Raw genomic sequence first — 14518 nt, 5'->3', positions numbered from 1 at the left:
AAGATACCTACAAACACATTAAGTGATTTCTTAAAAAGCACCGGTGATATGCAGAGAGACTTTAAAAAGAAAACCTTGCAAAAACATGGGCAATAGCATTGTAATGACTTCTGAGATTTATTAGGGTTTGTGTTTCATCATGCTCCTTTCTATGCTTTCACAGACTACAGAAACAAGACCAGTGAAATGATAAGCCAATTTGGTCAATGGGCAGATTTCTAAAAATGTTGGTTTTGATGATTAACAATACTTCTTTGTTACATTCAATTTAGTAATTCTAAATAGTTTCTAGGAATATGCTTCAAATGGCAAGATTTTTTTCTGTTGGTTGTATTTTCAAAGATATTAATGGTATAGTTTTCTTCTGTGTGAAATTTATTTTATATATAGGGAAACATGTTTTATTTAAGCAAATTCTTTTTACTTACTTGTAAGTAAGTAAGTTCAAGAAAAGTTTGAGTTCAAGAAAATATTAGAAAATAAAGGAGATAATATTTATTAGCCAAATGTTTATATTTAGGTAAACCTTAGCTACACAGAAGTTTTGAATCAAATGGAATATTATGGCATTGCCAGGTCTAATATGCCCAATGTATCATGAAAATCCAACAGGCCGATAGAAAATGAGATGAGAAGGTTGCTTAGAGCTGCCTCTGGGAATTTATGACAACATGATACCTGAGATTTGAGTTAATTTACCTGAGGCAAGTAGAGAATGAAAACTTTCAAAGCAATAGTAGTCAATTCTTCACAGTTTTTACTCTAACTATAAAAATATGGTTGATGTTCTTAAATAAAATCCCTTTTCATGAAAGCTATTGTTTAGAATTTTAAAATATGCAATATTTAGTAAAATTAGATGAATTAATGTCTTGTCCTGAAAGGTAAGTTGGACAGAGACCTCTTTAAGTACTAGGATGCAGCAGGAAGAAAAACGCAGACTACAAAGGAAAAGACTAATGAATGTGGTGGGAAAACTTATTTTTCATCAATCCTTACAGAAAGCAAAGAAGAGGAAAAGATGGTTGGAGGAGATGAAAAGATAGAAGAGAAATTCCTACTCTGGGTCCTGCCCTTCTCAGTTGTCAGGACCCTCTCAGTATTAGCGCTCTGTGGCCCACTACATGTTGCTATCACAGGTGAACGTGGGACGGAAGACATGAGAAAGCAAGGAGGCAGAATTGTAGCTAGTGCTTGGAAAATAAAAATGATAGCTTCAGATTGAGGAAGAAATGGTGACTACCATCTAGTCTAAGTAGTTATTTACTAAATAGCACCCCACTGGTCCGTACGAGTTCACACAGCTCCCAATGTGCCTCAATTACTCCCAGGGCATAGATTGTGCACACCAGGAAAATATGGCTCAATGCCCTTAGGAAGATGTCTAATTTACTACAAGGTAGTAAATTCTGTACTGGGAAAATCCTATGCAGTATAAATCATATAAATAACAGTCCTGGGGCCAGAAGAATATTAAAATTCTATTGTTCTTATTAATCTGTGAAATGAAAGGGATGCTTAAGCAGGTAATTGTCATTTGAAATGGAAGACAAAACAACATATATTTTAATCAACACACTTATTAAATGTCAATTATAATTTTCATCAACTAAATTATATCACACTAACTTGCAATAGCAAGTTTGCCAAATGTTAATTAAAAGAATAAACGTTAACTATTAGTTTAATTTTAGTGCCTTTGGAGTTTTCACATTTTTGTATTTATGATTACTAAGCAATTAATCTTCCCTCACTTTCATCAGATTTTTAAATCTAACTTAACATACAAAAATGCTCTCGTAAAAATTACCGTAATTAACACGTAATTGAAAATTAATGAGAAACTTATTTTTCAAGCTATTTATCTATTTCATAAACAGATCTAGAGACCAGAGAATAATGCCTATATGCTAATATGAACAACTCACATGCTACGGAAACAAATGTTTTTCTTGACATACATTTAAACACATGTATGTATTCATATTAAAGTGTATCTCTTAATTGGTTTGTAGGAGTTGAGAACCTGAGCTATAATCAGTTGTAATGTTATAATGCTTATTATCCAATACAAAATATCACACTTCATGTATTAATATGCTAGGTATTAAAAATATCATTGAAACCTTGGTTCCATTCAAATTTGCCCACATTTAAGTTAGGTAAAATATATTTTCTTGTTTTTATATACTCTTAAATTAGAAGGCTCTCTTTTGTAGATGTAATATTAAGTTGCAGAGCTAGTCAAATAAGCATTTGTCCTAGTAAAAACTGAAGAAAGAGTGTCGATTAGACTTTCACAATTGGATCTTTATTTCAATCATGTTAACTGACCTCTTGTTTGGATAATCTTGCTTGAAACCAACAGCATGATCAGATAGATACTATCTATGGTCAAGAGGCAACAATTAATTTTTAGACCTAAGGGCTAAATACAGTAGTGTTGATAGAGTTGGATCCAATGTTACTCTAATTTAAAATGTATATGGACAATAGAAATATATAAAATACAAAATTATCAAGATAGTCTGTGAAAATGGTTGAAAATTTCAAGAATTGGATCAAATCTGTAATGAAGGCAACTTTATCTATGTAATACTGATTCATTTTTCCGACAAGATCTTCACATGAATCTCCCCAATTCTCTTTAAACTGACAAATATCCAGGGCATTTTATCAGGTATAAGCATTCTGGATTTTACATAGAAAACACAATGTATCACATAATTTTTGTTCGTATTCTCAGTCGAATTTCAGTGTTTAGAAGGTAAGTTCAAATGAATTGTCCTTTAAACTTAATCAAAGCAGCTGTGCATTTCTTGGGTTGACATCATATGTCACATATTCATTTTTTTGTGTTCCTTTTTCCCTGACTCTAAAGCAAGGTACATTAAAGTGGAAAATTTCTCAGTTTTGTTCATTGTTGCATCATTAGTAGAATTCAGTGTGTAGCACATAATGGTGATCAATGCTTGTCAACTAGATAAAAGTATGAAGAAAGCAAAGAAAATTGAAATATAGTAGTAAACACTGCCATCATTTTTTAAAAATTCCATGAATTTAGAATATATGTACGTTTTAAAATGGCATTGATATAAAATGAAAATAATGGTCAAATGTTTTATTTTAAATTTTATTTTATTTTAGAGAGAGAATGTGAGTAGGCAAGAGGGGTCGGGGGGAGACAGAAAGAGAGAGAGAGAGAGAGAGAGAGGGAATGAGAATCTCAAGCAGGCTCCGTGCTCAGCATAAAACCCGACCCAGGGCTCAATCCAATGACCCTGGGATCATGACCTGAGCCAAAATCAAAAGTCCCACACTCAACTGACTGAGTAATCCAGGTGCCCCTCAAACATTTTAACTTCATTTGTAAGCTAGTTTCTAAAGCTAAACTGTAACACAGTCATTCATTCATAAAAACATTTATGAATATTTCCATGATATGCCAGCCATAATAGTAGGAGTCTATGAATCATATTCTTAGTCTATAAGAAGGAGAGTGACCTATAAAAATAATTCAATAGTAAGGCAAACATGCTACAATGGAGCGTGGAAAAAAAATGTGCTAGGAGAGTCCAAAGAAGGAAATGTCTGACTGCCTAGAAATCAGTATAGGCTACATTGAAAGTGAGGTTTGATTTAAGACTGAAAAGAGAAATCGGGAATGTGGAAATCACAAGTCAAGAAGGTCATTCTGGGAAGATGACAAAAGTGCAAAGGAATTCATTATATGGGCTGGGAAGACTGCTCATTGTTTAAAAATAAGTTGTGTTGCAGGATGTGTTGGGGGGGTAATAGCAAATAAGTTTAGGAAAGTAGCTGGTAAAATTAATCATTATTTGTGAGTGGAGAATTAAGTAAAACTATAAATTATTGTGCTTTTGACAAAGGAGCTCTGTCTATAACCAGTTCCTTTTAAGTGGAGATACATTTGGAAAAAGAAAAACAGGATATATGATTACCTAAATATCATGTCCATAGTGGATATTAGTACATTATCTACAGCATATAAATCAGTTATTAAATGGAAACTACCAGGGTTTTATCAAAGCTGGTAATTCAATATAAAACTCTTATCATAATATTTGTATTGGTAGTATTCTAATTGCTTTCTTATCACATGAGCCAAGTCAGAGTAAGGAAATCACTAATATGTTAAAGTGGTGATAATACTTTAAGATGTATTAATAACTTTACGAAGATTAACCCATTTCATGTTCACTCACACGTTAAGGCTTTAATGTTATATATAGCAAAGTACTTTCACATAATATTCATTAAAATTGAATTCATTAAGACAAAGCAGAGACTAGAGAGATTATATATTGCCTGAGAATAATGGATGAACTACAAGATGTTTCTGTTTTAATCATTCAGATATTCACAAAAAGCTGAATAGCTAAGAAGAGAAATCCTGTATTAGGAGCCCATGATTGAAGGCAGAGGCACACTGGAAGATCCTAATGGAACCAATGTCTGAAGCCAGAAGATGGTTTTCTCTAGTGCTCTCTTTAGTATTATCGTGGGACCCTGGATACCAGAGATTCACTCTTCATTCTAATAGCTCACAGATTTGACAGTATTAGGACTGTCAGAAAAGCAACAGCATTATTTTTCAAAGTAATTTGGGACACAAAAAATCATTGCCTGGTAACCATAATAATCAACCTCATTTTGCTAAATTTCTTATATTTGTTTTATGGCTCAGTGTTATTTTAATTTAAATTACATATGGGGATAGTCATCATAATCTCTGTAGTGTTGGAGACCGTTAGAGGTTTTATCCATATTTGGTTCCAAAAATAATTCTAGGCCTCCCAGATTTGCTTCTGGATTGTTCAATTCAACATCTACATCCTGAACTCTGTTTCTGAACACAGCATGGTATACTAACTTCACCTCTGAGGTCATCCCTTCATATCGAGTTGAGTATGGAAACCTAAACTGTGCCTTAATTTCAATTAAACTGTTATAATTCTTGATATAAAGATAGTACAGGCCTAAGTTCCATACCTTTAAATTGCTTAAACTCATATATAACATATGATTGTAATCTCTTTTGAAGTGAAAGAAAAATTATAAGAGAGAAAGCTTATAAGCAATTTCCATTCAATGGTGTGTTAGATTTTTCTTACTGATTTCTTCAAATGAACATTGTTTTCAGAAGCTAAAAATTTTAGGAATGGCAAAACAGTCATAATAAAACATTTTCCTTCCAAGTTCAGGTGAGAATAGACAATAGGTGATTCTCTTTGGTGTGCAGTAAAGGAATTATGATCAAACATACCAGGTCCCCTGTTACCACTTTCCTCCATGATGAGAAAACTACAATATAGGATGCAGATCTCACCCTGTGGATAGTTCCTGCATTCTGAGCTTGTTAAAAACAAGGGAGAGAAAACACAATGGCACCTTTTCAATTTTCAAGACATAATTTGAAATTAAACAGAAACAAATAACATTTAGGAGTGGGATTCCCATCACATAAATCAGAACACTTTGTGACTGAAAAAGATGCTTACTAACATTAGCCATTGAGGACATATGAATCAAATAACAGTGAAATAGTTTATATGCCAATAGAATGGCCAAAATGAAGAAGACATAAAATACCAAGGAGGACAGCATGTAGCACACCCAGAAGTCTTATGCACTGTAGGTGGGAATGTAAATAGGCATTAACAACTTTGGAATGCTGCTTGGTTTGGCAGTATGTGCTAAAGCTGAAAAACAAACAAATAATAATAATAATAATAATAATAATAATAATAATAAAACATGTCTTATGCCCCGTAATTCCATTCCTATGTATATACCTAAAATAATTCCACATGTATGTTCACCACAAGACATGTACTAAAAGGGAATTGGAAGGGACCCCTAAAAGAAATTCTGGATGGAGGTTATGTTCTGTTTCTTGATCTGGGCACTGTTTATGTGGTTGTTTTCAGTTTGTGCAAGTACACTTCTATGTATTTTTATTTAACTATATTATACTTTAACAAAAAGTTTATTTATTAAAAAAAAAAAAAGAGCATCCTGGCCACTCTTTGACATCAGAAGCAAATTATTTTATCTGAACTGGGCATTCCCACCATGTATCCTATTTATTTAGGCACTAGTAAGGGAAGGCATGCTAAATAATTGTTGATAGCTTATTTCAATCAGGAAACCATTCTAGGACAAAATGGAAGTCTGGTTAATTATTTACAAAACTATTTTTTTTTCCTCCGGGCATTCATTAAGAAAACTTTCCCATTCTTTACTGTTGGTGGATAGCAGATATGTGACTCATCTGACCAATGCAATGTGTGCATTGTTATTCATCATCTGCAGTCCCAACCCATAAAATCCCACATGAACCTCTTCCATATCTCTCTACTTGTCTAAAAGAGTTAAAGGATTGAAAGAGGAGTCTAAGACCTAGCCAATTGTGTAACAACAAAAAAACCTCATCTCAGACTCACTCTGAACAGTGATATAAGAATAAATAAATGGTATTGTGTTTAGTCATTAAGATTTGGGGTTATCAAAACAGCAAGCATGTCCTAAAATACTAGCACTGAAACCAATTCAGTAAGAAAGGTAGCTAAGAATAGTCAAGGAGGATGAGGAAGGATAGTTCTGCCCAATACTGAAACATTTGGTTCAATATACCCCATCATGTTTATAATCTGGACAGTCTGATCCTAAACAAAAGTAAGCAGGTCTGTTTGAAACCCAAGATCAAGGAGAAACATTTATACAGAAAATTCTGTACAAACGCTGTGACTCAGCATAAGATTAAACACTCATTCCTTCTTAGATTTTCAGTGTGGAGTTGCCATTTTCCTTAGGAACATCCCTATTTTTCATTCCTGGCCCAACATCGTGTCTTCAAAACAGGAACTGCTTTAATTCATTTCCCATAGTTTACCTGAGTTTTATCTGAAATAGTTATTTCTTATCTGCGTGAACTTGGGATGAAATTTAATGTGTATAGATATCACTTATCTCATTTATGAAATGTGGTTAGTAATATAATAGTATCTTTGTTTAGCTCATTAAAATATAAATACATATAAGGTATGCTGCTTCTCATGCAGTCATCAATCAATAAACAGTGGCTGCCACAGCTGTTATTGTTTTCGTTGTTGTTTTTTAAATTGAGAGATTCTAGTTAGGGTTTATTCTTTAAAATAAGAGCTTATTGTTCCACACGATTTTATTCATAGAGGAAGGGCTCAGGGCCTATTATAATTTATACAAAATTTTGTATACACATCCCTTTTAGTTTCTCACCAAATCCTTTGAAGTCGTCCATGGCTTTCATGAGGTTCAAATTGGTTTCGTGCCACCAAATAGCTATCACAGCTCTACTATGTTAAGGGAGTTAATAAAGGGTTAGAAGAATTTATTTTCGAATCCAACTCTACAACCCATTATAGTCTATACGTAAGTTTATATTTTCTCCTTAATTTCTCAAGTATACATTTGTTGAGTGTTAAAGTTTACCTTGAGGTAAACAAATATCACACAAGATAAAATGCCTAGTCACATTGAGGTAAAAAAGAAAAAAAGCAGTAAGGATTCTTAAACGTATGGCATAACTGATGAATAGTTCTTTACACTGAATGAATTTCTCTCCACGTAATGTGAGTTATTCCACCAACAGTTGGTATATATGTATACCTTCATGTGCTACAAGCAGGCCAACTTCAGCCAATGCAGTAATGATTGTATCAGGAGATCTTGCATGTTTGTCATAAAAGAATGTCTCAGAATTTCCCTTGTGCATTTATGGTTTTTGACCCAAGAGGCATATATACCAATGCTGATGTCACTTGCTACTTTGATTTATAGGAGAAACTGCCCAAACCACTGCTAAAAGAAATTAGAGCATTGCTTAATTTATTATCAACTTGTGTTCGATGTCTAGAAATAATTGTTAGATTTTGGCGGAGACTTCAAGAGTTAAATCAATTTCTGTAACGAATATTACATTTATAAATACTATAGACTAATAAAGATATTTTGAAATAGGTTAATTTCACAATGTATATAAAGCTCTTATGTTCTTTGCAGTATGATATATGTAGAACAGACACTATCAGCTCCAATTTATAGATGAGAAAATAAATTCAGAATGTCGTGAAGTCAAGTCTGAAGGCACATAGGTAACAAATGGATGGAGTGGGACTCAAATAGACCAGGTCTTCTACATCCTTGGTAATAAGCTCTTTTGAGTTTCTTCTTTCATTAAGGAAAATGTGTGACAAATGTATCTAACAGAACATTATTTTCAAACCTCTTCTTGTAAAGAACCTCTCATGTTCTTATTCTTATTTTCTGTGCCTTTAAAAAAATTTTCTTCTTTGCCAGCATGTTCCTCCATGCATCCAACATAGAGATATGATATGATTTCAAGGAAACATACAGATTTACATCACATATATCAGCCACACAGCCACAAGATCAACTGCAAGCATAATTAACTTTAAAATGACTCAACTTTCTTCAGCCATGATCATCCTGTCTTTATTGAATTTTAATGTCTTTTATTTTAATCAAACAATATCCCTTTGCAGGATATACACTAAGAAATGAGTTTTCCTAAATGAAATTGCTTTTTTATTGCCATTCTACCATACACTCCATTTACATCTCTAGAACATTAAAACCACTCTTTGGATGTGACTTCACCAGCAAGTGAAGTGTGTTATTTGTACGATCTCTGGCGAATGGAGTACTTCCTGTATGGGTACGGGCAGACAAGCTGCATTAACAAGTCTGAATATTGCCAATGTTTTCACAAGTATCCACCAGAGCTGAAGACAAATTTTGTATTCTCAAAAGCAATGAAAATTTAAGAGACTGGGGTGAGTTTTTTGTCTACTTTAATATTTTTGTGTTGTAAAGAGGGACAGTAAATTATTAGGACAACCACCTAAAAATACATTGAAGCAAAAATTGTTTAATTTTAGCATGTACTTTGCAAAGGAAGATACGTTTTAAATAAATTCTTCCACTCTAACAGAATTGGTTTCTCTTAAATAATTATTAAAAGATATTTCAAAAAATATATACAGGCATAGAGTGTTTTAACTTCAGGGGTTTGTTTTGAAATTCATAAATGCAAGGACAGAGTTTCCAAAGCCAATAAACTATCTTTATAAAAATGATCTTCAGAACAAAAACCACATTAAGCCAGTTCTTTTATATTTTATTACTTTATATTTTCACTAAACTCATTAGGGTTTTTACTTTAATGAATTAAAAGAGGAAAAGAATAATCATTAGTGAATAATGAAAAACACTAAAAGTATCTTTAAAAAAAAACTGGGTAGAAGCAGTGCATGTTTTATGACTTCTCAGTACTACATTTCTTTTCTACTCTACAGGTTTCTAGGTTTTTACATTATAAATCTTAAAACCATTTCTTTATATATCCTTAGATTACACCTAGCTGCCAGGTTACGTATGCAAATAGCAAATTTGAAAACATTACTCCAGTAGAATAAACTAGTTGGGTCCTTAATCTAAACTTAATGCTAGACAAATGTGTCTGATTGTATCTACACCATAAATTTACCTGTTATGTTTTCCAACCACATAAAGGTATGGGGCAGGATTCTACCTCCTACTTCTAGAAACTTTCTTATCTAGTGACAAAGCATGACTGTATCAAAACTGGCTGTTACCGACAGCAATTGGCTTTGACTCTCCTGTGAGTACCTTGCAATGGCTGCCCGAGAAAGTATATACCTAAAATGTTAGAGATCACCACCAAGGTCCCTGGACAATGCCCAAAGTATATAGATGCACTCTTAAGAAAAATGGGAGAAAAGTGGGGATAAAACAGCATACTCTAGTCTTTCAAAGAGAGGATATATGTTCCTCCTCTTACATAAAACCACAGAGGTTTCTAGACAAAGATTACTGTTAAATCACCTCTTTAATTAATTAGTTGGAGAAATGTCCAAAAAGATTTCTCCTCCTTGTTCATTAGGTCATGGACCAGCATTCTTTTCATGGAAAAAGGATGTAATGAAATAAATCTAGGGTAACAAAGAAATGGATGATCTCTTGAAGGATGGGATAGCTTATGAAATATATAAAATACTTTAATTATTCAAATATGTAAATTCTAGATTTCAGACTAATGAGAACTACTCGAATGGAATTGCCTAAAAGAATAAATTCTTTAGATTGTTGCTCATTAATTTTATCTGATCTAAATCATTTTGTCATGAGCTTTAAAGGTATTATTAGTATAAAATATTAGTTTAGTGATAATGATTAATTCAATTTTGAAATTGTTTGGACTCCCATAGTGGCACCTCTGCTCACCATAACATTATTTCTTTTCAGATTTTTGAGAATTAACTGCTGACCAAAAAATATATATTAAATAGACATAATTTACCTTCACGATTAACTTTATTAAGTTAGCAAAGGGTGTAAATGGTAGCTCCTAATTCCAGGCACATCCACATGATATTTCCTTTTTCAGTTTACACAGCTGCAGAAATTAACATGTTTAATCAGGGCACGCCAAAAATGCATGGCCCAAGTGCCAGTTCAACCCTCTGACTCCTTCTGAATGCCAACACAAGAGCAAAACAAGGGGCTAACTACACACGCCAGAAAACTAAAACAGACAAGAAATATATAAAGTAACATTCAAGGTAAGAATGGCCAAGAAACAGTTCAGAAAATAATGGCTTGGTTTTATCTTATCATTCACAAAAAATGGATTTAAGACAAAACCACATACTTAATGAGCATTTCAAAACACACTCATTCATTCCTTGGCCAACATGCTGAAACAATTTTAGTCGTCATTGATAATGGATTTTAATTGGTCAAAGAATGTATATCTTTCTAATTCTGACATAATCGTAAAAACTATGACATTTTTTCAAGGTTACAAGTTTCAGTTGGTCTGAATGAATTAGTTTCACATTGCTATTAATCTTGAGCTTCCATATACTCATTGTAATACGAACAAACCAGCGAGACAAAAGTTTTAAAATGTTCATGATTAATAGTGACAAAATGCTAACATAACTAATAGTCCTGGTTTTCATGTATTTTTTTTTTTTTTAGTCTGGGAATATAAACTGAAAGTTTGGGAAATACTTATGGTTTTGTCACAACTTTACATGACATGAGTTTGCGTGATGATTCTTTTAATTAAGAGCTTGTTTTCAGTTCTTGGCAGTATTTATTATGTCAAGTCTGATTTCACAATTTTTACATTTTATTTTATTTTGGGTCTGCATTTTTAATGAGTTAAGAATGTCTAACATGAGATCTACTCTTTTAACCATTTTTAAGTGCACAATATAGCATGATAAATATCTTGATGTAGATACGTAAAAAAGATCCCTATGCAACACTATGCCTCTCATCAGACATTAGTCATCATCCTCCACATCATCTCATGTATTTACTTATGCAAAGAAGGAGAAAACTGCTGAGTGTTATCATTCAATTTCTTGGGACTTACATAAATATTATTTAACAAATTTCTTTTTTAAAATTAATTTATTTATTTTCAGAGGGAGGGAGAAAGAGAGAGAGAGAGAGAGAGAGAGAGAGAGAGAGAGAGAGAGAGAGAGATGAGAGGTAGGGAGACAGAGAGAATCCCAAGCAGGCTCCACACTGTCAGCAAAGAACCCTACATGGGGTTCAAACTCACGAACCATGAGATCAAGACCTGAGCCAAAACCAAGAGTAGAATTCTTAACCAACTGAGCCATCCAGGCATCCTTTTTATTTAACAAATTTCTAATTCTTGTTCATTCTGTCTTTCTTGTTTAAATTCCAATTTGACAAGGCAATGACTTGGTTAAGCCAGCTTTAGAAATTATTTTCCTCCTCTACAAATTCACCTGTTTATCTCTAATCCCTGGGTAGTGCAAGGCTGATCCTATAATCTGTTAATATCTGATTTACCAAGAGCCAGTTGTGCCCCATAGAGACTAAGCCATTCTTGCTCTCCAGCACATTAAGAATTAATATTTACCCTTACTGGACCTTTCAGCCTCCACAAGAAACTTTAACAAAAGCTGTGCAAATCCCTATCCAACATATACTAGGAGGATTAATAATAATTCCTTTTGATCAGAATTACTTGGTTGGCCAGCAATGTTTCCATGGTAATCAGGTGGTAGACAGGACTGAAACTGATTTCATCAGTTGTAAGACATCATTAGAATTATCCTACATGTCTAATTATAACTTACTAGGAGTGACTTCTACATAGTGTAGCTTAGAGGCAGAGGAAATGAAGTTATGAGTTTTAAGTGTTAGAAAGCTTCCACAAGGAAAGATATTATTTTGCTTTTTCCTAATAAGACTTTTTCTTTCTCCAGCCAAGAATATTATGCATTAGAAAGAAGATACTTTGAAAAGAATTTTTATAAGAAATGGAGCTGAGAGTTGTATATCTATAATGAGAATTTCACTGAAAGTTTGTTGTGCTAATAGAAAAATAATTTGTAATACTAGAGAGCTTATATTTTAGAAAATATTAACATATTAGAAAGAGTTGCAATACCACAAACAGATATCTAAAAATATGTTTCTTTATGCTTGTTGCAGGTTAAAATATCTGCATCCTTTTATGTTTGAAACAGGAAGTCCATTAACAGAGTTTTATTCCAGTGTCCAGCTGGTAACCCTAGAAAAAGAGTAGCAAACATCTGGTAACATGCTAGTTCAATACTTAATTCTTATTAAAGGCAAAATCAAGAGGACAGTTGAGGACAGCAATGTAGGAGGACTCACCTCTTTCACAGGCCCACCAAATTTACAACTACTTATAGAAAAAAATCTCTCTGAAAAACACCTGAAAACTAGCTGAACAGCCCCTCCACAACAAAGGGTAAAAAGGCTACATCGAGATGAGTAGGAGAGGCAGAGATGGAGTCTAGTCAAAACCCACTCCCCCCATTGTGTCAAGCAGGAGGGATGGCAGAGCTGGGGAGCATATCCCTGAGGAGCAAGGGGTTTGAGTCCACAGCAGACACCCTTAGCTCTTGGGATTTGCACTGAAAAGATGAGTACCCAAAATATTTGGTTTTGAAAACCAAAGGGACTTGTGTGTAGGAGACCAAAAGGGCAGTAGGAAACTGAGACTCTTATTTTTAAAATGTTCTTTATTTATTTTTAGGGAGAGAGAGAGAGAGAGAGAGAGAGAGAGAGAGAGAGAGAGAAGAAGAGGAGGGCCAGAAAGAGAGGGAGTGAAAGAATACCAAGAGAGAGTCTACACTCAGGGTGGAGGCCAACATGGGGCTCAATTTCACAACTGTGAAATCATGACCTGAGCTGAAATCACCATTTGGACACTTAACTGACTGAGCCACTCAGGCACCCCCTGAGACATTGTTCTTAAAGGGCCCACATAAAGACTCACTTTCCTAGGGACCCAGCACAAAAGCATCAAGTTGAAGAGTGCCTAGACCCTATGTGAAGGAGATTCATTGGCTGACCTTAGAGCCTCTTCTCAAGGGCAAGGAATTCTCTCTGGCAATAGAGGTGCTGGCAGACACCATTTTGTGCTCTCATTCTACCTTGTGGGCTCTGTTTGTCATGACTTTGTGCTCTCCTGCAGCCTTGCCCAACTAATCCTAGCAGGTGGACTTGCCTGGACTGGTGCTCCCCCTCAGCCTCACTATGCTAAAAGCAGCAGTTCCCCATGGCCCTGCCCCACTAAACCTGGCAGGTGGGCTTGCTCCAGCTCGGTGCCCACACCTCCACCCCCCCCCCCCCCCACAGCCCCACCAAAGCAAGTAAGTACACACACTGCACACACTCCATACAGAAGACACTTCTTGAAGGCCTGGCTCTAGTGGTTAGGGGCGGTTATGTTTCTGGGCCCTATAGGATTGAAACAATCAAAGAGACAATTATCAGCTGACCATCACTTCCAGGGCACTTCATAGATAGTGGACTAAAACACACTCTCAGTCTTCCTGTGAAGTCTCACCTAATTCAGGGAAACAAATACAGAGAGCCAAGCAAAATGAAGAAACAGAAGAATATGCACCAAATGAAATAAGATAAAACATCAGAAAAAAAGCCATAATGAAACAGACATAAATGATTTACCTGAGGAAGAGTTCAATCTAATGGCCATAAAGATGTTCACCAATCTCAGGAGAAGAATGGATAAACACAGAGAGAACTTCAATAGAGAGATGTTAAATATAAGCAAGTAACAAACAGAAGTCACAGAGTTGAAGAATTCAATAACTGAACTGAAAAATACACTGGAGGGGTTCAACAGCAAAGTAGATGAAGCAAAAGAAAAGATCAGTGACTTGGGAGACAGGGCAGTGGAACTCACCCAAACAGAGCAGCAAAAAGAAAAAAAAATAAAGATACTTTAATGCAAAAATTTTAAAAAGTAAAGACTTATGAGAAAACATCAAGCAGAACAACATTCACAAATAGGAGTCCCAGAAGGAGAAGAGAGAGAGAAGGAAACAGAAAGCTTATTTGAAGAAATAATGGCTGAAAATTTCCCTAA

At 34.4% G+C, this 14518-nt stretch overlaps 1 protein-coding gene across 9 annotated transcripts in view; it reads right to left on the bottom strand.

Annotated features, from left to right (window-relative positions):
• Positions 1-14518, bottom strand: part of PCDH9 (protocadherin 9) — a 927283-nt gene that overhangs the window by 124781 nt on the left and 787984 nt on the right. Inside the window, exon 5 of one of the 9 annotated variants that reach the window (XM_040487397.1) lies at positions 11749-12667. The exons of the other annotated variants lie outside the window; for them this stretch is intronic. Within the exon in view, the coding sequence (XP_040343331.1) occupies positions 12609-12667 (59 nt within the window). The 3' untranslated portion in view covers positions 11749-12608. Of the gene's footprint in view, positions 1-11748; positions 12668-14518 lie in introns of those variants that run through there. 9 annotated transcript variants of the gene reach the window in all.

Source organism: Herpailurus yagouaroundi, unplaced genomic scaffold (genome assembly GCF_014898765.1).
Source record: "Herpailurus yagouaroundi ecotype Mexico unplaced genomic scaffold, PumYag 164, whole genome shotgun sequence".
In the NCBI taxonomy this organism is placed as follows: Eukaryota; Metazoa; Chordata; class Mammalia; order Carnivora; family Felidae; genus Herpailurus; species Herpailurus yagouaroundi.
Note: the sequence above shows the minus strand (reverse complement) of the source record. Positions and strands in the feature narration are given on the sequence as shown.